The sequence below is a fragment of the Diospyros lotus genome, chromosome 9 (assembly GCF_014633365.1).
Source record: "Diospyros lotus cultivar Yz01 chromosome 9, ASM1463336v1, whole genome shotgun sequence".
Classification (NCBI taxonomy): Eukaryota; Viridiplantae; Streptophyta; class Magnoliopsida; order Ericales; family Ebenaceae; genus Diospyros; species Diospyros lotus.
In genome coordinates, this window is record NC_068346.1 from 13,193,967 (window position 1) to 13,221,943 (window position 27,977).

The 27,977-nt window shown below is 35.9% G+C and overlaps 1 protein-coding gene across 6 annotated transcripts in view; it reads left to right on the forward strand.

Annotated features, from left to right (window-relative positions):
• LOC127809959 (uncharacterized) overlaps positions 1-26,303 on the forward strand; it is a 39,428-nt gene extending 13,125 nt beyond the window's left edge. For 3 of the 6 annotated variants that reach the window (XM_052349164.1, XM_052349160.1, XM_052349165.1), the window contains exons 10-22: positions 59-224; positions 298-433; positions 537-633; positions 999-1,128; positions 6,452-6,511; positions 6,655-6,773; positions 6,862-6,992; positions 18,169-18,393; positions 19,539-19,699; positions 20,306-20,469; positions 25,177-25,259; positions 25,348-25,433; positions 25,949-26,303. In XM_052349164.1, coding sequence (XP_052205124.1) covers positions 59-224; positions 298-433; positions 537-633; positions 999-1,128; positions 6,452-6,511; positions 6,655-6,773; positions 6,862-6,992; positions 18,169-18,393; positions 19,539-19,699; positions 20,306-20,469; positions 25,177-25,259; positions 25,348-25,433; positions 25,949-26,092 — 1,702 coding nt within the window. In that variant the 3' untranslated portion in view covers positions 26,093-26,303. The remainder of the gene's footprint in view (positions 1-58; positions 225-297; positions 434-536; positions 634-998; positions 1,129-6,451; positions 6,512-6,654; positions 6,774-6,861; positions 6,993-18,168; positions 18,394-19,538; positions 19,700-20,305; positions 20,470-25,176; positions 25,260-25,347; positions 25,434-25,948) is intronic. The other 3 variants (XM_052349161.1, XM_052349162.1, XM_052349163.1) reach the window with 3 other exon arrangements.
• The last annotated feature ends 1,674 nt before the right edge of the window (positions 26,304-27,977 follow it).

Genomic DNA, 27,977 nt, shown 5'->3' on the forward strand with positions numbered 1-27,977 from the left:
TGGCCATTTCATTCACTTCTTCTCTTTCTCATGTGCATGTACAACTCTGTAAATCAAGACCTGGAAGTATCCAAACCCGTGGGGACAATTTGTTCAGTATAATTAAAGCCTTTACCAATTCTTCTATGTTACAGAATACTTTTGAACGAGAATCTCTTAGAGCTGTTGCTGATGTATCCAATGATGAACAGGCTGTCTTCTTTGATTATTTATCATGGTTCTTGGTATGCATTGTCCATTAGAGAACAAAATGTATGATGATAACAGATATTGCTCCTAATGTCCGAAACCTTTCAGATATTCTACTCCAGAAGGCAAGCTGTGGTACTTCACAGCATTCCTGTTTCTATCTATCTCTTTATGCCCTTTTTATTGCGCTTAACAAATATTGGGTTTTCTTGCTGGATTGCAACATTCTATGACTTCATTAAAGGTAAATGGTACTGCCTGAGTAATTGGAAAATTGTTCTCATTGCTGTATATTAAAGTTTTCTTCTTGTATTGGTGTAACATAGTCAGTTCAATAAATTTTGCAGGAACTTTGCTCCACGCTATCGGAATCATACTTGCAATTGCTCTTCCAATGATGTTTTCTGTCTTCAGATTGCTATTCTCTGAGCATTCCATGAATTGGTGGGGGTTCATTTCTTTCTAGTAAATTATATTGACTAGGCATTAATCTAGATTTTTATATGAATGGATATGAATTTGTCCCAGGGACTCTCTGTTACAAATAGCATGTACTTGTATTGACTTTGCATGCTAATAGCAATTATACAGATCTCTTGAACAATTTCTCAAACTTTGAATAGCAAAAGACCACCATCCAATAATTGAGACCTAGGGATTGGCCAAAAGTTGACCTTTGTCTGAAGTTGAAGATGATTGCTTTGACCATTTCTTTGCTTTAATTTTTTTTTTTCTTTTTTCTATTTGTGATTTCCTGTCTTCATTGAATCCATCCAGTTGTTCCACAAGTTGCCTACTTGTAAATGCAGGTTTGCTCATCCATTCTTGGCTTTCATGATGTTTATACCATGCTCACTTCTCGGTCTTCTGATCCCAAGGATTATTTGGAGAGGCTTTCCTCTATCTCAAGATGTTTCAGCTCTTAAAACATCAAAAGAGGTACAAGTTTGATTTAAGTGTTTCTGTGAGAAAATAATTAGGAGAGAAAACCTAAGAGATTTAGACTCTCTTAGCTTAATATTTATAATAAGCATAATGGGTCTTAATCTACGGACTTAACCTATAGCTAATTACAAAGCTTAATAATTACAAATAAAATACACATAAAATATGTACAATTATATTAATAATTCTAATACTCCCCCTCAAGCGGGAGCATAAATATCATATACACTAAGCTTGTTACAAATATATTCTACTCGATGACCCTTTAGAGACTTAATAAAGACATTTGTAAGTTGATCATTGGAGTTAACAAACTCTGTAATAATAACACTTTCATCCAACTTCTCTCTAATAAAGTGATAGTTGATTTCAATATGCTTGATCTGCTCATGGAACACTAGATTGGAAGCAATGTGCAAGGCAATCTGATTATCACAAACAAACTTCATAGGGGACACTTCACAAAACTTGAGTTCCTGTAGAAGTTGCTTAAACTAGATGAGATCATAAGTTTAAGCACTAGATCTAGCTACAAAATTTTGTTTCTTACTTTTCCAAGAAACTAGATTTTCTCCCACAAGAACACAATACCCAGAGATTGACCTATGATCAGAAGGAGATCTTGTTCAATCTGCATCTACATAACAACACATATGTGTGTGTCCCTTATCCTCATAGAGTAGCCCTTTACCCGATGTTCTTTTGATGTATCTCAGAATTCGGATAACATCTCAGTGAAAATCACATGGAGAACTGAGAAACTGACTAACTACCCTCGCAACAAAAGTAATGTTAGGACGAGTGATTGTAAGATGGTTCAACTTGCCTACTAGTCTTCGATACCTTTCAAGATCTAAAAAGAGCTCCCCTTGTCCTGGCAAGAATTTGACATTTGGGTCCATTGGAGTGTCAACTATCATGAATCAAGGCTGTGATTATGTGTGATTGGTCAAATATTTTGTAGGTTTAAAGGTTGTAATAGTCCCACAATCTATGGGATTGATTACAATCATTTTTAATTGTTGGGACTGATTGATTGATGTAAATTAGTAATTGATGTAATTAGGATTACTTCTTTTTTCCTTAGTTACAGGGATTTGATTGATTTCTTTCTCTTATATATATTGTAATTAAGTGGATACCAAGTTTTCAATTTTCTTCTACATTTTTAATTTTCTTCTACATCAATCGGTTAGTAGTTTACCATACTAGTTTCTTCTAAGATGTCAAGTCTTTGTTCTGAAAGTGCTGATGTAGATGTTCCTTCAGCTTCTGTATGCCAACTTGTTCACTCCTTGTGATAATAGTGTCATCCACATAAACAATAAGGTAGATGCATAAAGAAGAGGAGTGTTGAAAGAAAACTAAATGATCTGATTCACTCCAGGTGACACCAAATGCTTGAACCACAGTGTTGAACTTGCCGAACCACGTTTGTGGAGATTGTTTCAGACCATATAGTGACCTCTTGAGTTTGTAGACTAGATTGGACTCCCCTTGAGTCACAAAACTAGGTGGTTGCTCCATATAAATCTCCTGCTACAACTCACCATGGAGAAATGCATTTTTAATATCCAGTTGATAGAGTGGTCAATGACGCATGGCAGCCATAGAAAGAAATAGACGAACATAGGCCATCTTTGCAACATGAGAGAATGTATCATTGTAATCTAGCCCATAGATATAATAAAGCCTTTGGCAACCAAACGAGCCTTAAGATAATCCACCTATCCATCGGGGCCCACTTTAGGAGTGAACACCCACCAGCAATCAACGGGAATCTTTCCTGATGGTAAAGACACTAAATCCCAAGTACTATTTGAATGTAAGGCTGCAATCTCATCTAACATAACTTGGGGTCAACCAGGATGTGACATGGCTTCACCTGTGGTTTTAGAAACAGAAATAGAGGAAAGACTCTAAACAAAGGCACTATAAGCAGGTGACAAACGATGGTTATAGCATAAAAAGTTATAAAGAGGGTATGGATTATGAGTAGACTCTGTACCTTTGCGGAGAGCAACAGGAAAGCTATTTAGCTCAGGATCCGTGGTGGGAGGAACCATTGACGGAGAGAGTGAGTCAGGAGAGTCTTGTTCGGGAGGAATGCTGGCGCCAAAGTGGGCTGAGGACGACGATGATATGTAAGAAGTGGAGGATTTGTGGAACGTGGACCTGAAGATGGTAGTTGGGGGGGGGGGGGGGGGGGTCCACAGAGGAGGAGACAAACGGACTTGAAGAGGGTAGCGGAAGAGAAGAAAAATGAATAGGCAATACCTGGTCAAGACTCTATGAATCAGTTTGATCAACCGAGAAGAAAGATGGTTGTTCAAAGAAGGTGACATCAACAGACATAAGATAGCGATTCAGCTCAGGAGAGTAACACTTATAGCCTTTTTGCAATTGGGAGTAGTCGAGAAAGATACACTTGAGAGATTTGGCAGTAAGTTTATCTTGTCCAAGTGAAAAAGAATGCACAAAACATATACATCCAAATATATGAAGGGAAACAAAATAAAGTGGTTGTGTAGGGAACAAAAGAGAATGTGGAACTTTATCCTGTAACACTAAAGATGGCATGCAATTTATCAGATAACATGTAGTAAGGACAACATCTCCCGAAAATTTGGTGGGAAGATTGGTATGTAAAAATAGTGTTCGTGCAGTTTCATTGAGATGGCGATTTTTACGCTCAGCAACATCATTTTATTGAGGTGTGTAAGGACATGAAGATTGATTCAAGATGCCATTACCAGTCATGAAAGCAGTAAATTGAGAGAAAAAGTACTCTAGGGCATTATCACAACATAAAGCACGGATAAAAACTCCAAATTGTGTTGTTATTTCAGCAGTAAATGTTTGAAAGGCAGAAAACAATTCAGACCGACTCTTCATGAGAAACAACCAAGTACAATGAGAGAAATCATCAATAAAAGTAATTAAATATGAAAAACTTAAGAGTAGAGTTAACTCAACTGGGCCCCCATATATTAGAGTGCATAAGGGAAAATGGAGCCTCAACTCTATTATTGACGCGATTAGAAAAAGAACAGACATGACTCACAAAAGTGGATAATGACGACAAACTAGGAACTAATTTTTTCAGTTTAGATAGCCTGAGATTATTGAGATGAGAGTGGAGAAGGTTTGGGGAAGCCTCACTGGTGCAAGCTACCGTCTAACTAGGCACAACAAGATGATAGTAGCCTCGTGACTTACACCCGACGCCAATCATCTGCCTCGTACCTCGATCCTGCACACAAATAGAAGTGAAAGTAAAGATTACTGAGCAGTCTAGTTCTCTAGTAAGCTGACTAACAGAAAGCAAATTGAAAGGACTACGTGAGACATAAATGACATAATTCAAAGAGAAAGAGGAGGTAGAAGAGGTTTTCCCTATCCCTTTAACTGATGTTTTGGTACCATCTGTAAAAGTGATTGTTGGTAAATGTTCGAAAAAGGTAATGGTAGAGAAAATATTTTTATTACCACACATGTGATTGGTGGCGTCAGAGTCCAAAATCCAAGGCCCAATAGAAGGGCTTTGAGTAACACAAGCCATGGGATTACTAGTAGATTGCTAAGATGCCTGGAATTTCAAGAAAGCCTCATAGTCAGTAGCAGGCAGGGTTACCGTCAGAGGGCCTGATGCTGGACTAGGGTCACTCTATGCAATGTGAGCCACCCAGGATGTCTGATATGCAAGAGGGGCAACTGGTCTACCATGCTTCTTCCAACACTTGTCTTCCTCATGCCCTTTCTTTTTTGCAAAAGTTGCACTGAGGGTGAGAGTGGTTGCTAGACCGACTCTGATTACCACCTGAAGTTTGAGATATAAGAGTAGAGGCCTCGGGAGGTACCTGTAAAAGCACCAGTAGAGGAAGAACTGCCAACCATATTAAGTAATCTTTTGTATGTATCTTTCATAGTAGGGTTAGTGGACCCAATCAAGATTTGATGGCAGACAACCTCGTACTCGGGCTTGAGACTAGATAAAGTAAGGACCATGAACAATTTTTCCCGTTGAGAATCATGAGCAGCTTTGGAAGCAGCGTATGGAAGAAAAGCTTCAAACTCCTGCATGAGAGAATGCACTTAGCCTAGATAATATTCCATAGATTGACCTTGCTAGATGTTCTTGATAGAGTGGACAACAATATAGAGACGTTGAATGTTGTTGGTATAACACTTAGCGGCTTTCTTCCAAACCTCATAACAAGTTTCAAACGGCCGAAAGAGCTGCAAAACAGATTAGTCAATGGAATTTCATAAAATATTACACAATTGAGCCTCAACCTATTCCCATTTAGCCTGGTTGGTTGCGTTAACATCCTCTACCTTCTTGGTGAGATGGTTTGCTTGTCCTTGCCCCTTAAACCACATCTTGACAGAGGCTGCCCATGAGAGATAGTTGGTAGAACCTATCAACTTGTTAGAGGTGATAACATGGGTCCCTATGTTGGAAAGGGTGAAGGGCTGAGATGTAGATGAGGCACCAAGAATAGAGTTGGAATCACTCAAGGACAACATGATGGGGTTCATGTGAATAGACTGAAACTCTGGTGTTTAAAAAGCTGTTGGGTAATTGATACACACAGATTGGGATGGTTTTTGGGAAAACAAACATCGAGGATGGGTTCAGGAGGTTCTGTCGAAATTCTGGTGAGAAGATGACAAAATTCCAGTGATGCACGTGCTCTCACGTGCCAGCGCGTGGCAACTGGCCCGTGGCAGCTTCAACGGCGATGGGTCTCCAATGGTCGGCAGATTTGACGACTGCGAACCCTATGGTGGTGGCGGTGCTGACAATCGGTGGCCAGATAGTGGAGTTTTGGCCTTGACAGTGGTGACAAGGAGAGAGAAAAAGAGGATTTTTTTAGGGTTTGGAGACCGCTGGAAAAAATACACAGTGATAGCTTAGGGTTTTTCTCATCGGTTGCTCTGATACCATGTGAGAAAATAATTATGAGAGAAAAATCTAAGAGATTAGACTCTCTTAGCTTACTATTTATAATAAGCATAATAATGAGCCTTAATCTACGGGCTTAACGTATGGCTAATTACAAGGCCTAATAATTATAAATAAAACACACATAAAATATGTACAATTATACTAATAATTCTAATAGTTTCTTAATTGCTGAAGTGTTCTAGGCTTTTGTTTCTAGACTCCTGTCTTTTTGTTGACGATAATCATGATCATGGTAGAGGCATTTGCACTTTGCAAAGTCACTAGATTGATATTTAAACCCCAAAAACATCACAATAGATCTATATACTGATTGTACTTTTTACTTTCAAACTGAGCATCTTGCAGGAACTGGCTGTTGAAGCTAGGTTTTGGGGAGCATATGGCTTTTATGCCCTCTTGACTTTTGTATGTTTTTGATCCTATACTTACTCATATTTTTTAACAAATTAATCAACAAGTGTTCCAAGTTATTTGTATTTTTTTTAAAGTATTCTAAAGTATTTCAAAAGACTATTAGAAAAGGCTAAAGTCAAAATTTATGGAACCAGGCTTATCATGTAGCTGGTTTGAGTGGAGGTTTCTTGACTCTTTCCGTGTCAGTATTTATGCTTCCTGCATGGATCTGCTTCTGCCTATCATTCAACTCTTTTGGTCATCAATCACTCAGGTACCAGTTGTAAAGATTCTTCTTTTGCCCAGTATTATGTGTATTTTTCCTGATGGATAATATATATCCTAACATGATGTGTCATTAGTTTCAGGTCAATAGCATGTTATGTGGTTCCTCTATTACCTTGCCTTTTGTACTCCGTCTACTTTGGTGGATTTCTTGCACAGTTCTTAATTGAGAAAATGGGCATGATGGGTTCTCTGCCACCACCTTATGGTGAGTTTCTGGAAATTTTCTAAAACTACTTTAATGTTATGAGGTTTTAGTTCATCACTACTACTACCAAATGGGGCCCCTATTGCACGTGACTCCTTGGTTTATAAGGATCAGAAGGTTGTTCTTGTACACAGCTTTGTCAAGTTGCCCTTGCTTTGCAAGGAGGCTATTTCCACAACTTGAACCTGTAACCTTCCAGTCATAGAGGAGAGGATCAACCATACTAATACTACCAAGGCTCACCCTCTTCATCATTATTACTTCTCTATAATTGAAATGTTTTTTTTTTTCTCTAGTGGTTTATTCTTGTCCTAGAATTTTGTTTTCCTTTGGTCATTCATGGCAAATGCGTGTGGTATTTTTCCCCATCTTTGGGAATAAGAAAAGAAATAGCAGGCAATTACTTACTAAAATAATTGTCTTTTATTGAACTCAGCAAGTTTTATTGGACTATTGATCATCAGGATTGAAATTTTTTTGTGTTTGTTTAAAACTAGATTGTTAGATCTAAGCTCCGTTTATTGAAAAACCCTATCTTCATAAATGGAAACATCAGTTATGTGCTTAATTTTCTAATATTTATCAGAAATATTTTAATCTGTTAAACAGGCAATTGACTTTTTAATCCACCTGGACCACCACCAGTTTGCCTTTAGCACGATGAAACTTCAAATTGGCCTATCTTAAGCAGTATTTGCGTGTGTATTTTTTATACTTCTCTTTTGGTGTCTGTGAGGAGGTTTATGTTTAAAACACAAAGGTGGTTGTGAAATGACATAGGCTAGCACTATATATGCGTGTGTGCATATGCTTGTAAGGATTTTTGGTGTTGGCAGATTTATGAAGAAAACTTGGTCTCTAAATATATATCTTGTGACCTGTAAGGGTTGCAAAGCAGATTTATGAAGGAAAATTGAAAAGTGAAGTGCTATATGTCAGGCTCGTGCCTTGTTAATCAAATAAACACCCAATCTTGTTCAGGTTTCTTTAAATTAGTTCTCATCCATTGCTCTGATGCCATTCAAATTTTAATTCATGTTTCGGCTGGATATCATCCTCCATGGATGGTGGCATAATGGAAAATGTGGTCTTCTTACTCATTTGGTTCTTATAGGTAGTACCTTGTAACTCATTAAGGTTATAGGGATAATTACAAGAACCTACCTAAGATTTGCCATAATAATAGCTTTCCATTGAACTTAGGGTGCGTTTGATTGCAAGGGTGGAATTTAGGTGGAAAGAAAATGAATTCCAGGGAATTGAATTGCAGGGAAAATGAATTCCTGAAAATTAGAAATTTAAGCTGTTTGATTGGTATAATTTTCTACTTGGAAAATGATGTTATTTTCTATCTTTTGGTGTTTGATTGGTAATATTTTCTATAGAATTTGGTTATTTTTTTGGCATTTCGTGTTTGATAGATATTATTTTTCATAAAAAATAACACATTTTTTTATAAAATTTAATACTAAAAATATATTAAAAAACATTAAATCCTATTAAAAAAAAAACATTCACCGTAGATTGTCAAGGGAATTGTGCATCTAGCATTATTGCAAAGGATGAAATTGAAAAAGCAGCAAGGCAGTTTGGCAGCTGGACTTGAGCGATTTATTCATTCCAATTTTTGATTGGATTTCATGCACATGGGTGGTCTTCTTCCTCCCAATTTTCTCCAGTGCGTTGGATGCACAGATGGTGAATAGCTTTCTCCTCATCTTCTCTCTCTCCCTTACGTTAATTTTCAATGCCCTGTAAGCGTCGTTCGTCCTTCTTCCCGATTTTGCACGCCCTCTGTTTCGTCCTTCTCTTTCCTTCTTCTTCTATTGTCTGTTAAATCCATTGCAAATATATATGCGATATATATATATATATATGTAAAGCAGCAAGGCGCACAACTTCTCCTTTCTCTTGGTCTCGACCCGACTCTCTCGCTTGCTGCTTCAATTGCCTGAAAAATCAGAGCTCCTCCCTCCCAAGGAATTTGATTTCCTTGATTTGAAGGAAAAACCCATCACGTGAGCAAAAGTGGGAAAATGGGTTCCCTGGAAAAAAATAGCTATCAAACACTGCACAACTAGAAAATTGGGTGGAAAATATGCTATTTCCTTGGAAAAAAATGGCTATCAAACAGGGCCTTATTGTTACCTTACAGAAACTTAAGTCCACGCTTTATAGATTTAGATCCTCATTCTTTCTCATATGAAACCTTGTTAGTAGCTCTTAAATGACATTTGAGTCTTGTACTGTTTTTATAGATTATTTCCACAGATTTTTCCTAAGCCTTTGAGACCAATTTTTTGGTTTTTGACCTTTTTCCATTTGAAACGATTCTAAACTCTCTCTCATAATTGACTTTTTATACCTAGAAATCCTCAAATGTTTTTTTTTTTGGACTTGCAACTTTATCAACACTTTTCGCTACTCTTGGAAACTATGCTGGCTACATTTGCAGAATTTTCTTCCATGAAGATTTAGACCTTAAGTAGGTTTCTGTTAGGTTAAAAATGGTCCAAGTAGGTTTTTGTAAGGTTACAGTAAATTTTAATATAAAGTTAATATTTTGACAAACCTTATATTGGTTTTTGAATTATCCATAAGTTATATTCAATCACCTCGGACCTTTACTCATTATTTCCTTTCCATTATATCTCTATTTCAGCCCTCATCTTCACTCCAATCAACATTACGACAACACTATCTCGGACGCTTGACCTTACATTTTATTGTCTTATTTCACATAGTTATCCAGTGTAACGCAGCTTGATTATTGCAAATTAATCTCATCTGTGATATTTCTCCAAACTTGAGTTCCTAAAGCAATTGTTTTAACCAGATAAGTTCACTTGTTGCCAAGGCCATAATGCGATATTCTGCTTTTGCATTTGACCTAACAACATCCTGCCTTTTGCTTTTCCAAGATACTAGGTTCATGTTACATGCTAGGAGGGCACTTAAGTAAAATGTAATAAGGCAAGTGGTAGAGTAGTAGAAAGTAAATAATAGAAGGTAGTTAGGCTATTTGTAATTAGCCTTGGGTGGGAAAGACAACTTGTACTCGGGCATGGGTATAAATTGAAACCCATCCCACAACGAGAAGCATCCAAATATTCAATAGAACATTTTCTACATTCCTCTCCAACTTTTTGTTCTCTCTCTCTCTTTTTCTTATCTTTCTGATCTCCCTCTCACTCTAATCGTTCTTACTTTCAAAGGAACTCTCCCGAATCTCCCGTTCTCATCATCAATTTGGAGGATTTCTGAATTGATCATTGCCAGATCCTTGAGGATCTGGCAATTCCCTCCAATCCAGTCTTTCATGAGAGGACCAAACACATCGAGATAGATTGTCATTTTATTCGAGAGAAGATTTTATCTGATTGTATTACCACAGTTTTTGTCAATTCAAATGGCCAGTTAGAAGATTTCTTTACTAAATCCCTTAGAGGTCCTCGAATTGGGTATATATATAACAAGTTTAGTGCATATGATATATATGCACTAGTTTAAGGGGGAGTGTTGAGTTGTATATAAAGATAACACTTATGTGTGTATTCTAGACTCAGGGTTAGCCCTATGTTATGACTTATGTCATGCTTATGTCATGGTTTATGTCATGACATATGAATGATTTTGCATAAATAGGTGTACATTCTATTAGTTAAGATATGAAAATATTTTCCAATCTCTCTAAGTTTTACATAGACCAAGGTTATTAAACTTGAGATTTTACGATGGGATCGAAGAATGGTCCATAAAATTGTATCGTAAACTTGGATCGTAAAATCGTAAGATTTTAGAAACAATTAAAAATACCTTTTAATGTATGTAAATATATTTTCAGAATAACATAATTTTATAAAAAAGTAATTAATATTGCTTAATAACATGATTTTTGCAATTTGCAACTGTATTCCTTATGAATAAAATACATGTGTGTACCTATTTCAAAATAACTTCATCTATTGATTTCAAAAATACCAAATAATATGAAATGTCTAAATATTAAGTCTATCATTTAGCCATAATTAAAATTTCAAATATTAATTTATATATAATGTAAATTCTCATAAGTCAATCATAACATAATATAAATAAAAACAACACACATTGTTAAACATCTAACTTCATGTGTGTCACATTCCAAGGGTATTTTTGGTTTTTTGTAATTTTGGTTTTCTGTTTTTTAATTTCCATTTCTGTTAGGGTTAATTGTCCTATAGCTAGTGGTTGTTAAGATATTTTTCCCTCGTCCTTTTCCCTTTTGTCCTATAGCTAAGGGCCTAAGGCAGTAACAATGCCTTGTCTTGTAGCTAAGGAGGGGAGCTGTGATTGTGAGCTTATATATAGTAGAAGCCACAACCTACGTTGGAGGAGGAATGGAATTGATGAATGTTCTAAATTCTCTCTAATTCTTTTCCGTCTCCTCTTCTTCTTGCTGCTGTTCGCTCTTAATATTTCTTCTATCTCGGTATCTTCCCTTCCTTATCTCGTCTATTGTTTCTCTCCCTCCCATATGGTCTTTTCTATTATTCTTCCAAAATCCCCTTTCACACCATAGCTTAACCTAGTGTGTGACAATGTGGAGTGGAAATTGATTAATGTAGGATGTTAGCGGACAACTACTTCTTTCCTATTGGTTCTTCTTACCTATTTATTCTTCTTTCCTAATTTAGTGCACACTAATATTATCCACGATCAGTGTGATTGATTTCCTTAGGTGCTCTTTCCTTATTTGCTTGATTGCTTTGTTCAATTGTATATTCTTTTACTTTTGTATATATTTCCTAATGTAATCTAGATATCATCTAATTAGGAAAATTCCTAATTAAACTTAGGAATGTTGCCTATTATGATAGGCGTGTATATGTGTATATCGACTAGTGCTTTAGCCTTAAGGAATAAGATTGGAGATTATTTTTTCATCCTTTTAACATGGTATCAGAGCTGGGTTCGATCTCCTAGCGTTTGAAACCAAAACCTATGCCCTGACTTGTCTTCTATTGATCCAATCTCCTTCATTCAACTTGAGTCATGTCTGAAACCCTAGAGTCCGGAAGTTCTAGCGAGGCTTTTGCTACAAGCAGTACCAATGGAGGGACTATATCCAGTTACGAGTTGCAGAATGTTCAAGCTGCCTACTGATTAAATGGGAAGAATTGGTCACAACTAATCAAGACTTTTCTGAAAGGCAAGGGGAAGATCATCCACTTGCTTGGAACATGACCAAAAATAGTAGACTCATTATACATGTCTTGGGATGATGAAGACTCCCTTGTGATGTCCTGGCTCTGGAACTTAATAATTCTAGAGATCAGTGACACAATTATGTTCCTTTCCATGGCCAAGGAAATCTGGGATACTGTAAAGATGAGATATTTTAAGGTAAATGCTGCTACCCAAATCTATGAAATTAGGACTAAGGTAGCAGCCACTAAACAAGGTACTCGATCTATAACTAAGTATGCAAGTATTTTGCAAACCTTATGGCAAGAATTGGATCACTATTAGTATATCCAAATGAAGTGTAGTGAGAATGCTGCTATCCAAAAGAAATTTGTGGAAAAGGAGAGGACCTATGATTTCCTTGCAGACCTCAATGTAGAATATGATGCTATTAGGGTTCAAATACTTGGTAAATCTAGGTTGCCATCATTAAATGAAGCCATTTCAATAGTCCGAGCAGAGGAAGGTAGAAGAGGAGTGATGCTGGAACCAAACTCTACGGAAAGTTCAGCACTGCTGACTTCGAAGGGGCTTGGTAAGGCGAGAGGGGTTCGAGAAGAAAGGAGGCCCTTGGATCCAATGAAACCATCTACCAGAGACAACTTACGGTGCTCTTTCTGCAAGAAGCCTAGACATACAGTGGACAAGTGCTGGAAGCTTCATGGCAAGCCAGCTAGAGGAGGACAGCTTGGAGGATAGTCCAAAGGCCAAGTTTTTGCAGCCAGCAACCATCAGAGTGAGGAAGAGAAAGGCTCTAAACAGCCTGATTCAATGGGGCTAAATCAAGAGGAAATTGAAAAATTAAGAAACTTGTTGAGATCTCTTGAAAAAATCCCAGGGACAGGTAGTTCAAATTTGGCTTTCACAGGTATTACCTCCAACTCATTTAACTTTCATGCTTCAGATTTATTTTTTAGGAAAACTTGGATTCTTGATTCCGGTGCTACACACCACATGACACCCTTACCAACCAATTTTTGTCCTACAAACCCTGGCCTAGTACCAGGAAAATTATTCTTGCTGATGGATCTTTAACAACGGTGGCTGGACAAGGGGATATATTGATCAATCCCTACCTAATCTTAACAGATGTCTTACATGTTCCTAAGTTGTTCACCAATTTAATTTCCATCCAAAAGCTAACCAAGGATACTAATTGCTGAGTTGTCTTTTATCCCTTGTTTTGTGAATTTCAGGAAAAGGAAAGTTCTCTCCTGCATCTTCTTTAGTTAAACCTAATAAAGACCTAATTTGGTTTCATCATCTCCGGTTAGGGCATCCTTCTTTTAGAATACTTCAGTTTATGTTTCCCTCTTTGTTCAAGGGATTTGATGTTTGAAATTTGAGATGTGATGTATGTGAACTTGCTAAACTTAAAAGGGCTTCATTCCCTCTTATTAATAAGAGAAGTTCCCTTCTTTTTGACCTTGTTCACTATGATATATGGGGCCCATCTCCAATCCCTAATCTGTCTGGGGCTAGATGGTTTGTGTTATTTGTGGATGATTGTACAAGAGTAGTTTGGCTTTATCTTCTAAAAGCTAAATCTGAAATATGTTCCATTTTTCTCAATTTTTGCAACATGATTAAAACTCAATCTGGGGTTGAAATTAAGAGGGTTAGAGCTGATAATGCTAAGGAGTTCTTTAGTCATACCTTTTCTCATTTCTTTCTTCAAAAGGGAATAATTCATGAATCTTTGTGTGCATATACTCCTCAGCAAAATAGGATTGTTGAGAGGAAAAATGGGCATATTCTTGCTGTCACAAGGGCATTGATATTCCACAATAATGTTCATAAACAATATTGGGGAGAAACAGCCTTAACAACAACCTATTTAATTAGTAGGCTGCCATCTAGAAATCTTGAATCAAATAGCCCAATTCAGTTTCTTTCTAAAGTTTTTACATATTTCATGACTTATAATGGTCTTTGTCCTAGAGTGTTTGGATGTGTGAGTTTTGTTCACAATCACTCACCTACTCGAGGAAAATTAGATCCTAGAGCCCTTAAGTGCATGTTTGTTGGATATTCCTCTACTCAAAAGAGCTATAAATGTTTCCATCCTCCATCTAAATGTTTTTTTATCTCAGCGGATGTAAGTTTTATGGAAGAAAAATCCTATTTTGGAGAGTCTTATCCTCAAGGGGAGACTGATTTCTTAGAAGAGGAAAATAGGGATTTGTCTCTTCCTATTTTTCCCTCTTCCTCAAATCATTCTCCTGCTTCCCCTCGGGATATTCCTCACAGGTCACTAGAAAAGTTACATGGAGAACAACATCAATCTCTGCCTTGTCCGTTAAAGGTTTATTCAAGAAGAAAGACTCCAAATACTCAACCTACACATGCTAAATCACTAGAACTGAGTTCTGAATCCTAGAATTCTAATGATGAACCAACTCAACAAGTGCAGCCTTCTAATGCAGCCATGGTAGATTCTAACTCAAGTATTAACTCTCAATCTGAAACTGAGTTTAATGAGCTAGATATCCCTATTGCCTTTAGAAAAGGGACCCGGAATTTTACCAAGCATCCTCTCCATTTGTTTATGACATATTCTCATTTATCTCCTAAAGATAAAGCCTTCTTAACCAGCCTTGATGCCATACCTATTCCAAAGAATCTGTCTGAAGCTTTAAGTAGTGAGAATTGGAAGGATGCCATGAAAGTGGAGATGGAAGCTCTTGAGAAAAATCAAACCTGGGAGTTGGTGGATTTTCCAAATGAAAAGTGGTTGGTAGGATGCAAATGGGTATTCACAATCAAATACAAATCTGATGGGTCTTTAGAGAGGTCTAAGGCTAGGTTGGTGGCTAAGGGGTATACTCGAACCTATGGGGTGGACTACTTAGAAACTTTTGCCCCAGTAGCAAAAATAAATACTATCAGGGTACTATTGTCCTTAGCAGCTCACTATGACTGGTCATTACATCAATTTGATGTAAAAAATGCCTTCCTACATGAGGAGTTAGAGGAAGAGATATATATGGAGGTTCCCCTGGGGTTTGGGCTACAAATTGAAGGGGAAAATGTTGTATGCAGATTAAAAAAGGCCCTTCACGGGCTAAAGCGGTCACCTAGGGCCTGGTTTGGGAGATTTACCAAGGTCATGCTTGGGTTAGGCTTCAAACAAAGTCAAGGTGACCATACCTTGTTTATCTATCACTCGGTTACAAGTATGATAACATTGCTTCTTGTGTATGTTGATGACATTATTGTAACCGGAAACAACCTAGAAGGGATGGATCGGTTAAGAGTGTGTTTGGCAAAGGAGTTTGAAATCAAGGAGCTAGGAAAATTAAAGTACTTAGGTATTGAAGTAGCAAGATCTAAGGAGGGGATCTTTATTTCTCAGTACAAATATGTACTTGACCTATTGAAAGGAACCGGCTTACTTGGAGGAAGGACTGCTAATACTCCTATTGAACAAAACCATAGGATTGGGGCTAATCTTGACACAAGTATAGTTGACAAGGGCTCTTATCAAAGGCTGGTTGGGAGTCTTATCTATTTGTCACATACTAGGCCGAACATTGCCTATGTTGTAAGTGTGGCCAACCAATTCATGCATGATCCTAGGGATAGTCATCTAAAGGTAGTACAAAGGATCCTTCACTATCTAAAGGACACACCAGGTAAAGGAATTTTGTTTAAGAAGCAAGAAACCTTAACTTTGGAAGCCTACATTGATGCAGATTATGCTGGGTCTTTTATGGATAGAAGATCCACTTCTGGTTATTGCACATTCTTAAGGGGGAATCTTATCACTTGGAGAAGTAAAAAACAAAATGTGGTTGCAAGATCAAGTGCTGAGGCTGAGTTTAGAGCTACGGCTCCTGGTGTTTGTGAGCTATTGTGGTTAAAAATTGTGTTGAATGATTTGCAGGTTAAGTGGACAATTCCTATGCGGCTTTATTATGACAATAAGTCTGCAATCAGCATAGCCCATAACTTGGTTCATCATGACCGGACCAAACATGTGGAAGTAAATCGGCATTTCATCAAAGAAAAGCTTGAAAGTGGTATGACATGTACTCCCTTTGTCCCTACAGGCGAACAACTAGCTGACATTTTGACCAAAGGATTATCAAGCCAAGCGTTTCACAAACTTTTGAGCAAGTTGGGAATGTATGACATACACTCACTAGCTTGAGGGGGAGTGTTGGCGGACAACTACTTCTTTCCTATTGGTTCCTATTTATTCTTCTTTCCTAATTTAGTGCACATTGATATTATGCACGATCAATGTGATTGATTTCCTTAGGTGCTCTTTCCTTATTTGTTTGATTGCTTTGTTCAATTGTATATTCTTTTCCTTTTGTATATATTTCCCAATGTAATCTAGATATCATCTAATTAGGAAAATTCCTAATTAGACTTAGGAATGTTGCCTATTATGATAGGCGTGTATGTGTATATATCGACTGGTGCTTTAGCCTTAAGGAATAAGATTGGAGATTATTTTTTCATCCTTTTAACATAGGAGAATATGATTTCATTAAATCGACAAGGAAGACCATAAGAGTGAGTCAACCCCTATACTGGAAGTTGATGGGGCAGTCTGGCAGATTTGGTAGCTCATATGGGGAATAAAGTTGGGGCTTTGCTATCACTTGTTTAAAATTTATCGAGTTTACCACTGAATTTACAATATTGAATCGTGAGTCAACTCCAATTCTATGAAAATCCAAGTTTAAAAGCAAGTTTACATGACTCGTAAATTCGTATGACTTGACTTGCGAGTTTGTCAACAATGATCTAGACATATTGTTTCGAATAATCGGCATACAACTGATTATCACCCTCACACAATCGATGATCTAGCAACCCCTCAACAACTTGACCATCTTTAGTCAACTCCTTGAACACCTAGACCTCCTTCAGTTGACCCAATAGTCGATTGTTAACCTGGAGGTCCAAGCTTTTAGTTGACCTGACACTTGACTATCTTCCTTGAGTATCCTACACTGTCACTCTAATGGTTTAGCCCATTTTGCTTAGGCTTATTTCTCATATTTTTCTATCTTCCATGCTAGCATATTGGGGTTCATTTACCATCTTTAGGCATGCTTGTACTCGTTTTTTATTTGGTTTCTCGGTTTATTTCACACACACACTCACCTACCCAGTCACATTTCATGCATACGTTGACCCAAATATCACCAAAACACATTTTAGTGTATGAAAAATCATAAATACCAACCCCCAATCATCTTTGCCTGACATCATAGGCCTTAAAAACAATCATTAAACAGCGTACCACAACAACAACATCATATGTAAATCAAGTCTTCAACTCCCTCTATGACAAATATAGCATGCTTTTCAACAATACAACACAAATGCCCAGGAATCATGCACCAAGCCTCTAAACAGCTTGCTCTTTGTTCCAACACTTGATCCATTTGTGGAAAATGTAAATCATGAAAGAATGAGCCACTAGAGCTCAATATATAGAGAGATACAAAGATACATGTCCAAGAGAAGAAGACAGACTTTTGTAAGGGTGCTCTCAATTTCCAAGAGAGTGCTTCATTGTGAGGGTTAAAATGTTCTGGAGATTTACTCTTGCTTTTGTGGGTTCTAGCAAGATGGTGATTATGTTTAACAAGGCACTTGGTTTAGTATTACAAGTTCTAGTGAAAAAGAAGGAAAATCTCTTAGGTTGTGATATCTAGCGATTGGGAATGGATTGTAAGCCTTTTGTATCTGATATATTTTTTTGTAATACTTGTTTGATCTAGTTGCAAATCTCCATGGTAATTCTCCTTATATTCAGTTTTGAAAAATGTGTTTGTGCGCTATCAAGTTATATTTTATTCCACTCATATATAATTTGTGATCCTCCCATTGTATTTATTCAATATTAAAAGGCCATAATATTGCCCAAATACCATTTTTTCAATATATATCTTTACAAGATATGGCATCACCATTTTGTATGTTGCAGGGTATTTCATTCCTGACATTGTTGTAGCAGCAGTTGTTGGAGTTGTAACTGGTTGGTGCGTTGGACCTCTTATACCTGTCCTTGGCAATTGGTTAGCCAGATCATCCATTATGCTATTCTTGTTGCATCTTACTGTGCTTGCTTTGGCACTGTCATCGCAATTCTTTCCCTATAGCATTGATGCTCCTAAAAGGATTGTTTTCCAGCATACAATTTTGACTGCAGGTATTGAAGAAAGAACTCTTTAAATGCTTCCATTGCTATTTTGGTGCTATATATTGTTGTTTCTGGCCTAGTCTGAAGATTAAGATTGATCTTGTGTCAATTGACATTTTTAAAGCTTTAACTCCTATTTGATGAGTGATAATCTTGCAGTCACAACCTTGGTTTCATTTGCTAAATTGTAAAGTCTTGTTTGAGAGGTTTATGAGAATCTTCTGAAGTCTAAATTCCATTAATATTTCATTTCTAGCTTATTAGGTGGTGCCTCTTTAGAGTATTCATTAAATAACACCTTGGGATGTTTTTTGTGTCATGATGGTTTCCACTATTTCATATTTGATCTCTTTTGGATTCTGATACAAATTGGTGTGAAAACTGTTCTTCTTCTAATGATTGTTAATTGTATCAAAATTAGCTTATGTGATGCCCTAGGAGACATCTTGTTTTTGGTATTCATGTTTACTGAATTTTTCTTGATGGCCTTATTGCCTTAGGTCACAACAGAAAGGGGTAGGTAAATTTGATAAGTCTTATTGCAGTTAATTTGAGTATAGTTGTGGTATTAAAGTCATAATGTGAGTTCACAATGTTGAAGTGATCAAATAGAAGAATTTTACAACCTGCACAAGCTGGAGGTTTCAATAGACTTGAGATTCTTACTTTATGTGATTTTCATTCGTCATAGAGGCAATAGATCATATTGATTAAATTTTGAGTTAATTTCAGCTTTTCTGAGAGTTTCTTCTCTTTCCATTGTCATTCTCTGCACTTTAAGTAAGCACATTTATATATTATTGCCCATGGATCAACTAAAGTAGGCTGTGGTATACTTTTGTGGAGTTGTTGCGACTCTCCGGACATTATTGACAATTGTCAATGACTTTGTTACTCTGCTGCATCACTAGACTTCATCGAATAATTTAAAAATTCATATATTTCTAACCTTTTGCTGCACGGTGAAGCTGCCTCCTCCATCCACCTCTTTTTTTTTTTCTATTTCTGAAGTCTATTTTGTGGGAAATATTTTGTTTCTATCTTCCTGCACAGTCTTTTCATGTTGTTGAGCTCGATCTTAGTTTTAGATTTGGAGCTTAAAATGTCCCTCATTCTTGTATCTTATGCCAGTCTTTTTATTCTGGAATTGACAGATGCAAGTCGTATAGAGGATTCCAGTCATGATTTTTCTGTAGTCGATTCAAACTCTTTACATTTTGTTTTCAAGCATGCACCTGAAGTGGCAAAGGAATTGGGTATTGATTTGCACCTAGCTTTGGAAACTGCTAATTTATCTCACCAAGAGAAATGGATGGTAAGCGATTTAAGCCAATGCTATTCTATTGTCATGTATTGAGCTGTTGTTTTCTTGCTTTATTGAGAAATTATTACTCATTGTTTAGGACATAAAAACTATTTTCATCTTATAATAATGAAATCTGTATATTAATAGTGGGATCAACATGTGGTCATGCAAGCTAGTTTTGACTCTGGCAGTAGGGCCCTTTTATGTCTAATGAAAGTGGAAGAAAAGCAGTCATCTTCTATAACCTAGATCCAATTTTGGAAATATTCTGAAAATGTGTTGGATAATGATCTGATGAGAAAGAGACTCTCAATTAAATTGACTGGGGAAGCTGATGTCTGTTACTCTATCCCTGATACTGTTCATTCTTGTAATTGACCCACCTACCCTGATGCTTGAATTTGTGGATTATTGCATTGTGATAACAGCTTAGTCATCAAGATGCTTAAATCATGTTGTGCCACCCCGCCCCCCCAAGAAAAAAAAAAAAACTTCGTTTTCTTTCTAAGCTATTTTCTGCTTGGAATTTATCATATTCTTTATATTCAATTGCTTTTAGTTTTTTTGTTTGCTTCTTTTAATGAAATTGAATGGGTTAGCATGTTCCTTCTGCAGGTAATTTACCCAGTGTCTTACTTGTTTTCAAGAAGCTTGAAATTCCCTGCAAAACATGATGATACCTTGAAACAATACAAATACTTCCCCCATTTGTCAAGTTATACGCCTCAAATTATTTCTGATCAGGGACCTCGGAAACTAAACCTGGAGTTATCCTTGGGGTGAGTACAAAGTAATGCATGCCCTATTAGTAGATCATTCTCCATAGTGGTTCCTTATTAACACATCCATTTCAGAAAACAATGAAATGATAACAGTGAATTCATACATTGAAAATATGCTTTTTTAAACATGTCATTTCCGTTGAATTATAGCTAAAACTAAATGTGAGGTTGTGTTCAGGTTTATGGATTTCAAATTAAAAGGATTTTTCAGGAATTAACTAGTGGTTTTGGCATTGATCTCAAGATTAAATTTGAGAGCTTTTCATGATGGTTTCAAATAACCCTAGGAACATTGTTATTAGCACTGCTTCATAGCCATGTTTCAATTGTAAAAGGATCCTAGTAAAATGCATCATCTTATTACATGTTTGCTCTATTTTCCCTCTTAGATTCCTTGAGCTACTACTATTATTGACCTATTAGAGCCTGGTGCATTGGGATGCCCTTTTACTGCTATTGTTGACCTCTCTTATGCATTAGTACATCTGTGTCAGGACCTGGTCCTAACTTCTGATTTTCTTGAGATAGAATTGAAAGAGTAGGAGCAATAGGGAGAAATGGGGGAGAATCAGACATAATAAGAGGGAAATTGAGAGAGATGAAGGAGCAATAGACATAAAGTAAGGAGAAATCGAGAGAAAGTAGGAGAATTGTAGAGAAAAAGAAGACTTTTAATTCACAGCAACCACCATAATCTCGGCAATGAAGTGTATAGCTTTATATATAAGCTATCCATAGTACAAAGTGGTTACCACTCATTCACTACATGTAACTACTCCTAAATTACCCATAACCAATAATAATCTTAAAATAAAAGCAATAACTAACTTTTTCTGTAAAATAAATTAATTTGTTGTAAAAATAAATTAATTGTCCTGGTTTTTTTAGACAAACTATGAAAAATCGTTGGAGCGCAACCCTTCATAGCGATGCGCTACACTGCCCGCGTGTAGTGTCAAGTGAGCTAGGGCCGCTGTATCGGCGCTCGGATGTAGTGACAAATGAACAAAGGTCCCCGCATTTGCTTGGACGGATGTGGATAAAAAAGCTAGTCCAAAATCAAAACCAAAATCAAAATAAAAAACAAAATCAAATTCAAAGCCAAAACCAAAATCATAGATCAAGGATTGGGTTATGGAACATAAGAATATTAACAGGCAAAGCTATGGAAGTGGTAGATGTGATGATTAGGATAAAGATTAATATTATGTGCATTCAAGAGACGAGATGGGTAGGGAAAAAAACAAAAATTTTATCAGAAACTGGATATAAAATATGGTATATAGGAAATGATCGAGCAAAAAATGGTGTGATAATTATTATGGATAAAAGCTTAGTATATGAGGTAGTGGATGTAAAGAGAATAGGGGATATGATTATTATGATGAAGGTTGGTCTAGAAAGAATGACTATGAATATATTTAGTAAATATGCACCACAAGCGGGGTTAGGTGAGGAGATAAAAACAAAATTCTAGAAAGATCTAGAGGGACTCATACAAATGATACCAAGAGGAGAGAGAGTGATTATAGGAGGTGACTTAAATGGTCACGTGGGTAGAGACGGAAGCAGCTATAGAGAGGTACATGGAAGGTATGGATTCGGGGAAATTAATAATGAGGGTAAGTCTATTCTAGATTTTGCTATAGCATATGGGCTCATCATAACCAATACTAGGTTCAAAAAATGGGATAAACACTTAATCACATATAAAAATGTCGCATCAAGCACCCAAATAGATTACTTTCTCATGAGACAAGAGGATCAGTTATGTTGTAAGGATTGTAAGGTGATACCGGGGGAGTGTTTGACTACTCAACATAGACTTTTGATACTTGACGTCCAAGTAAGAAATTGGAAGAGAAAAAATCACATAAAATAAAATCCAAAAATTAGATGGTGAGATTTAAAAAGGGAGAAACAACTAATCTTCAAAGAAAAATTAAGGGGTAAAAGGGAAAGGAATGGAGAAGGACAGGCAAACCAAGTGTGGAGGGAAATGACTACTGCCCTGAGAAGCACGGCAAAGGCAGTTTTTGGAGAGACAAATGGTAGAGCTCCAAACCTTAAAGAGTCTTGGTGGTGGAATGAAGAGATACAATTGAAAATTAGAAATAAGAAAACTTGCTATAAGGCTTTATATAAGTGCAACAATAAAGAAAATCTAAAAAATTATAAATAAGCGAAAAAGATAGTAAAAAGAGCTGTTAGTGAAGCAAGGTCAAAAGCATATGAGAATCTATATAAACGACTTGATATAAGAGATAGATAAAAGGATATATATAAATTAGCTAAAGCAAGAGAAAAAAAAAAAAAAACAAGGGATCTAAACCAAGTGAAATGCATAAAAGATGAAAACTAAAATGTATTAGTGAATGAGGGAGCGATTAAGGAGAGATGGAAGGAGTATTTCACAAAATTATTCAATGATGGTGGGGACACAAGAGTTAGGTTGGGACATCTTAATAACTTTAAAGGGAACGTGAGCTATACATTTTATCGACGCATAAGTTCAAATGAAATAAGGCAAACATAAAAAGATGCCAAATGAGTAGAAGAAGAGTACTTTGATTCTTATATACAAGAACAAAGAAGATATTCAAAACTGTGAAAATTACAGAGGAATTAAGTTAATGGGTCATACTATGAAACTCTGAGAGAGAGTAATAGAGCTGAGGCTCAAAAAAGAAACAGATGTCTCGGAAAATCAGTTTGGTTTCATACCTGGTAGGTCAACAATGGAAGCTATATACCTACTGAGGCGCCTAATGGAAAGGTATCGGAATCATCAGAAGGACCTGCATATGGTGTTTATAGATTTAGAAAAGGCCTATGATAGGGTCCCTAGAGAAGTATTATGGAGGGTTTTAGAAAAGAAAAAAGTCTGAATAGCCTATATACAAGCTCTTAAGGACATGTATTACGATGCAGAGACAAATGTTAGAACATGCGGAGAGAGTACTGAACCGTTTAAAATTATAATGGGATTATATCAAGGTTTTGCACTAAGTCCATATTTATTTGCTTTAGTAATTGATGAACTCACTAAACACATTTAGATAGAGGTGCCATGATGTATGCTATTTGCAGATGATATAGTATTGGTGGATGAAACAAAGGAGGAAGTAAACACTAAGCTTGAGTTGTAGAGAAACAATTTAAAATCTAAGGAAAATCTAAGAGATTTAAATTAAGTAGAAGGAAAACAAAATATATGGAGTGTAAATTTAATAAGAATGCAAGTGTGGAGAATGTTATAATAAAATTGGAAGACCAAATCTTACAAAGAAAAGATCATTTTCGATATTTGGGATCAATAATTCAAAAAGATGAAGAAATTCATGAGAATATCACGCATAGAATTAAGGCAGGTTGGCTAAAATGGATAAATGTATCAGGGGTGCTATGTGATGGTAAAATTCCATTAAAATTGAAAGGAAAATTCTATAGAACAATGTAGGAATTCAGAATTATACTTTCATAATAAATTCTGATGGATACAACAGTCTTCTTATAGAGGGAGAGATTCCATAAAAAATGGAAACTATCTCTAAGGAACAAATTAAAACACAAAGAAGAAAATATACACTAAGATACATATGGACATAATCAAGAAAGATTCTTAAATGATAATTAGAAATCTTTCATAATCTAAGCAGATCTCTTAACATTCTGATAAGTCAACAGATAGTTATAAGACCAGTTTTGTTGTATGGCTCAGAATGTTGGACAGTTAAATACCAGTATGAGTAAAAGACAAGCGTAGCGGAGATGAGGATATTAAGATGAATGTGCGGCCATACAAGAAAAGATAAAATTAGAAATGAGGTTATTCGTAATAAGGTAGGAGTAGTGTCAATCGAGGAGAAGATGAGAGAGACTAGACTAAGATGGTTTGGTCATGTGAGAAAGAGACCAAGAGATGCCCCTGTGAGAAGAGTTGATGAAATAGAATAATTAGTAAAAAAAAAAAAAGATAGAGGCAGATCCAAGAATATTTTGGGAGAGACATTAGAGTTTGATATGAAGTGTATGGGCCTAAATGAAGATATGACAAAAGATAGAAATGTATGGAAGTCTAGAATTTATGTAGCCGATCCCACGTAGTGGGATAAAGACTGGATATATTGTTGTTGTTGTTGTTGGTCGTGACAATTTGATCTAAAATTCTTACATTAAAAATGCAGAACTTGTTTACTTTGTCTCTGAGCAGGTTGATGGTCTCTTGGTTTATTTACCTCTATTCACAACTATTGTTGTATGTTTCCTCATGCAGAATGAGTATCTCTGCTTTAAATATGTATCAACTAAACGTAGACAACATTGTGATGTTCTTATAATGATGCAATACCACTATAGGATATCATGACTAAAAAAGGCTAGAATTGGTTCGCCCGACCAATGAAAATCACAGAGAGAGAGAGAGAGAGTCTGGATGAGGAAATTCTGAACTGCTCATATTCAAGCTTGGTAAGAGAGGCAGGGAGTCTTGATAGGAATTTCTGAAACTGGTCATATCAAGCTTGGAAGCATTTATTGCAACAGCCTCTAGGTTGAAAACAATTCCTTTCACAGAATAGATGATGATTAGCTCAGCATGTGAAAATGCCATCATAGCTGATTAGCAGCAAGATGTATCACATTTATCCCGTCTACTCTAAAAAATCAAAAGATGATGTTTTATGTTCTTTACTTCCCTTCCAGGTCTTTAAAGGAGGTTTGGGTGGCAGTCCTCAACATTACTGGCCCTCTATCTAATTGGTCACTAGCAAACAATGTGCTTCCAGGTGACAAATACAGCTTCATTTCTCTCCTGGTACAAGTTTTAAGTATTTTATCCTTGTATAATGAATGCCTTCTGAAATTGTTTTACAGCCCCTGAAAGATTGAATGGCGGTCCTCCTTCGTATATGTGTAGACTTAGTGGAGCAAGCCAGGATAATTGGACCTTTTGGTTAGAGGTAAAGAGACCTTTGCTTCCAGATATCAAAATGCTCTTCTTTTCTTTTCCCTCCTAAGCATCATTCCGTATTAATTCGTGTGCTCACTTCCTAGCCTCACAATACCAATTTGATCTTTTGCATTGTCGTCCCAAGGAAAGGAGCACACATGGCAGACCTAAGTGATTGGGAAAATGCTTAATCGAGTCCAAAATATATTTGCATTATTGCTAGTGGGATAAAAGCACTTGAATAAAGGTCACCCTTTTCACGGAAAGAGTTCTTAAAAATGATGGGATTTGCAATCAAATTATCGACTAGGGCTCATTAAAAAAGCCAAACAACGTAAAACTGGTAAATCCACATTCTAGTCACCCAACACTGAACTGCACATAATCTCAAATAACAAGAAAACGCCCATCTTCTCCAAACCAGGTTTCAGTTCAACAAAATATGGCCTAGACATGTAACATCTTGGATATTATTTTCTGGACTTGTGGACAAATAACTCGGCTAGTTTTATTGGGAAATTTCAGGCAAGCAGTTCAGAAGCTATAAGGATTGAAGTTGCTGTGTTAGACCAGTATTTGTGGGAGTCAGCAAGTAAGTTGAAGGGTCTTTTTCCAGAGTGGATGGATGTCATTGCCTATACGAGTTTTATGTCAAGTTACGTCTTTTAATACTCTTCTACAGTTTTCCATTTTGTAAAGACTAAAGATTGGGGGAAAAAGAAAAATAGAAGAAAACTTTTTCGTTTCCTTTTTGTATTAACCATTTTGATGAGATGGATACATGCTTAATGCTTTTAGTAATGTTATTTTGATAGAATAAGGTGTAAGAATTATATTGTGCCTTACATGATAATTAATAAAAAAATATATTTTTATCTAATATATTCAGATAGTCCGTGCTTGTTCGGCCCATGGGCTCTGCTAAGCATGGGCCATTAGCCAGCCTGGGAGGCTGGGACTCAACACAACACATTTTGTGTTGGAGTGCTATTAGCAATCCTTAAGGAGTTTGAAGTCAAGTTTGTTGGGGGCGAAGTTGAAGTTAACCATAAGATAAGCATTATTTTAAGATTATATCTCATTTAAATTTGGAATGTTGAACATAAAATAGGACTACTACATTTTATCGTTAATTTAGAACTTGTTTGATTATCTAACCAAACTAGACAAAAGGCCCCACAAAAGTTGTTATATGTTTGGTTATTCCAAAGAGTTTTTAAGTTACATAATTTAAATGGTAAATTACATTTAATATTTTTGAAGTTTAATAAAAAGATAAAGACTTTTTTAATATTTTAGAAATGATATAAACCTTATATGACTAAAATATTTTTACATCTCTCTCTCTCTCTCTCTCTCATGAATTAGTTAAAATTCAATTATATGTGGTTTTTCTCTTTTTAGTTTAATAATGATTTAGTCCTCGTTAAACTAGATGAAGAAATTGAAAAATTGTCAAAATTTGGCCAATTTGCTAAACAAGAGATAAAGATAGAAAGAGGAAAGAGAAACACGATGATATGTTCATTATACTAACTAGTTAAACAATGATCAGAGAAAACTGTAATTAAAGTTTTAAAGTTAAGAGGAAAAATTGTCATTTTTCAAATGTCAAGAATATCTTTTTGCTAGATTTTAAAGGTGAGGAGTATAATTCAGAATTTAGGAGGTGTTGGGTATGGGAGAAATTTTTACATTCTTGGGAATGTTGGATTGGGAATCTATATTCCCAGGTATAATTTTTTTAAAAAAGAATTTTGAGAAAATAGCATTTTTAAGAATTATTTTTAATCAACTTTGCTATAAAAAGATTTTCATAAGGGGTTGAAAATCTTAGATTCTCATGGACAAGAAAAAAATTTTAACAAATAAAAAAACTAAAACACCCACCCTCTTATAACCCTCTCCCCCACGCATATATATGCCCCCATTTACGTTCTTCTTCTACCCTAATCGGCCACTATTATAATCTGTGTTTTCCTTCTACGTTTCCTTTGTTGCGACGCTACGACATGGGCGTTTCCCCTGCAATTTTCCTTCCGTCTTTCCATCTTAACCTATCAGCCATTTATTCTTCCTCCGTTTGAGTGAGTTAAAGAATCAAACACAGTGAAAGTTAACCATTATATGTATATAATATATTCAATAGATATAATATATTACATGTATATAATATATTCTTTCATCTCAATTTTGTTAATAGTGTAACTTGTATATGATATATAATATATTCAATAAATATGTTATGTCATATCCATTAAATTATTTATTTAATTTTTTTAGATTTTATATTACTGCTGCATCAATCAATTGGCCATATTAAGCACTTGCAATGTTCTATTATATATATATTTTACGTATTATGCATGAACATATGTAATGCTTTGTTTTATATATATTTTTACGTATTATGCATATACATATGTAATGTTTTGTGCATGTGCATATGTAATGCTCTGTTTTATATATATTAGCGGCCTAGTGGATTTGGCTAGAATGATAAAGACAAATTGATTGTTGTTGAAAAAGAAATATATAAAGAATGGATAAAAGT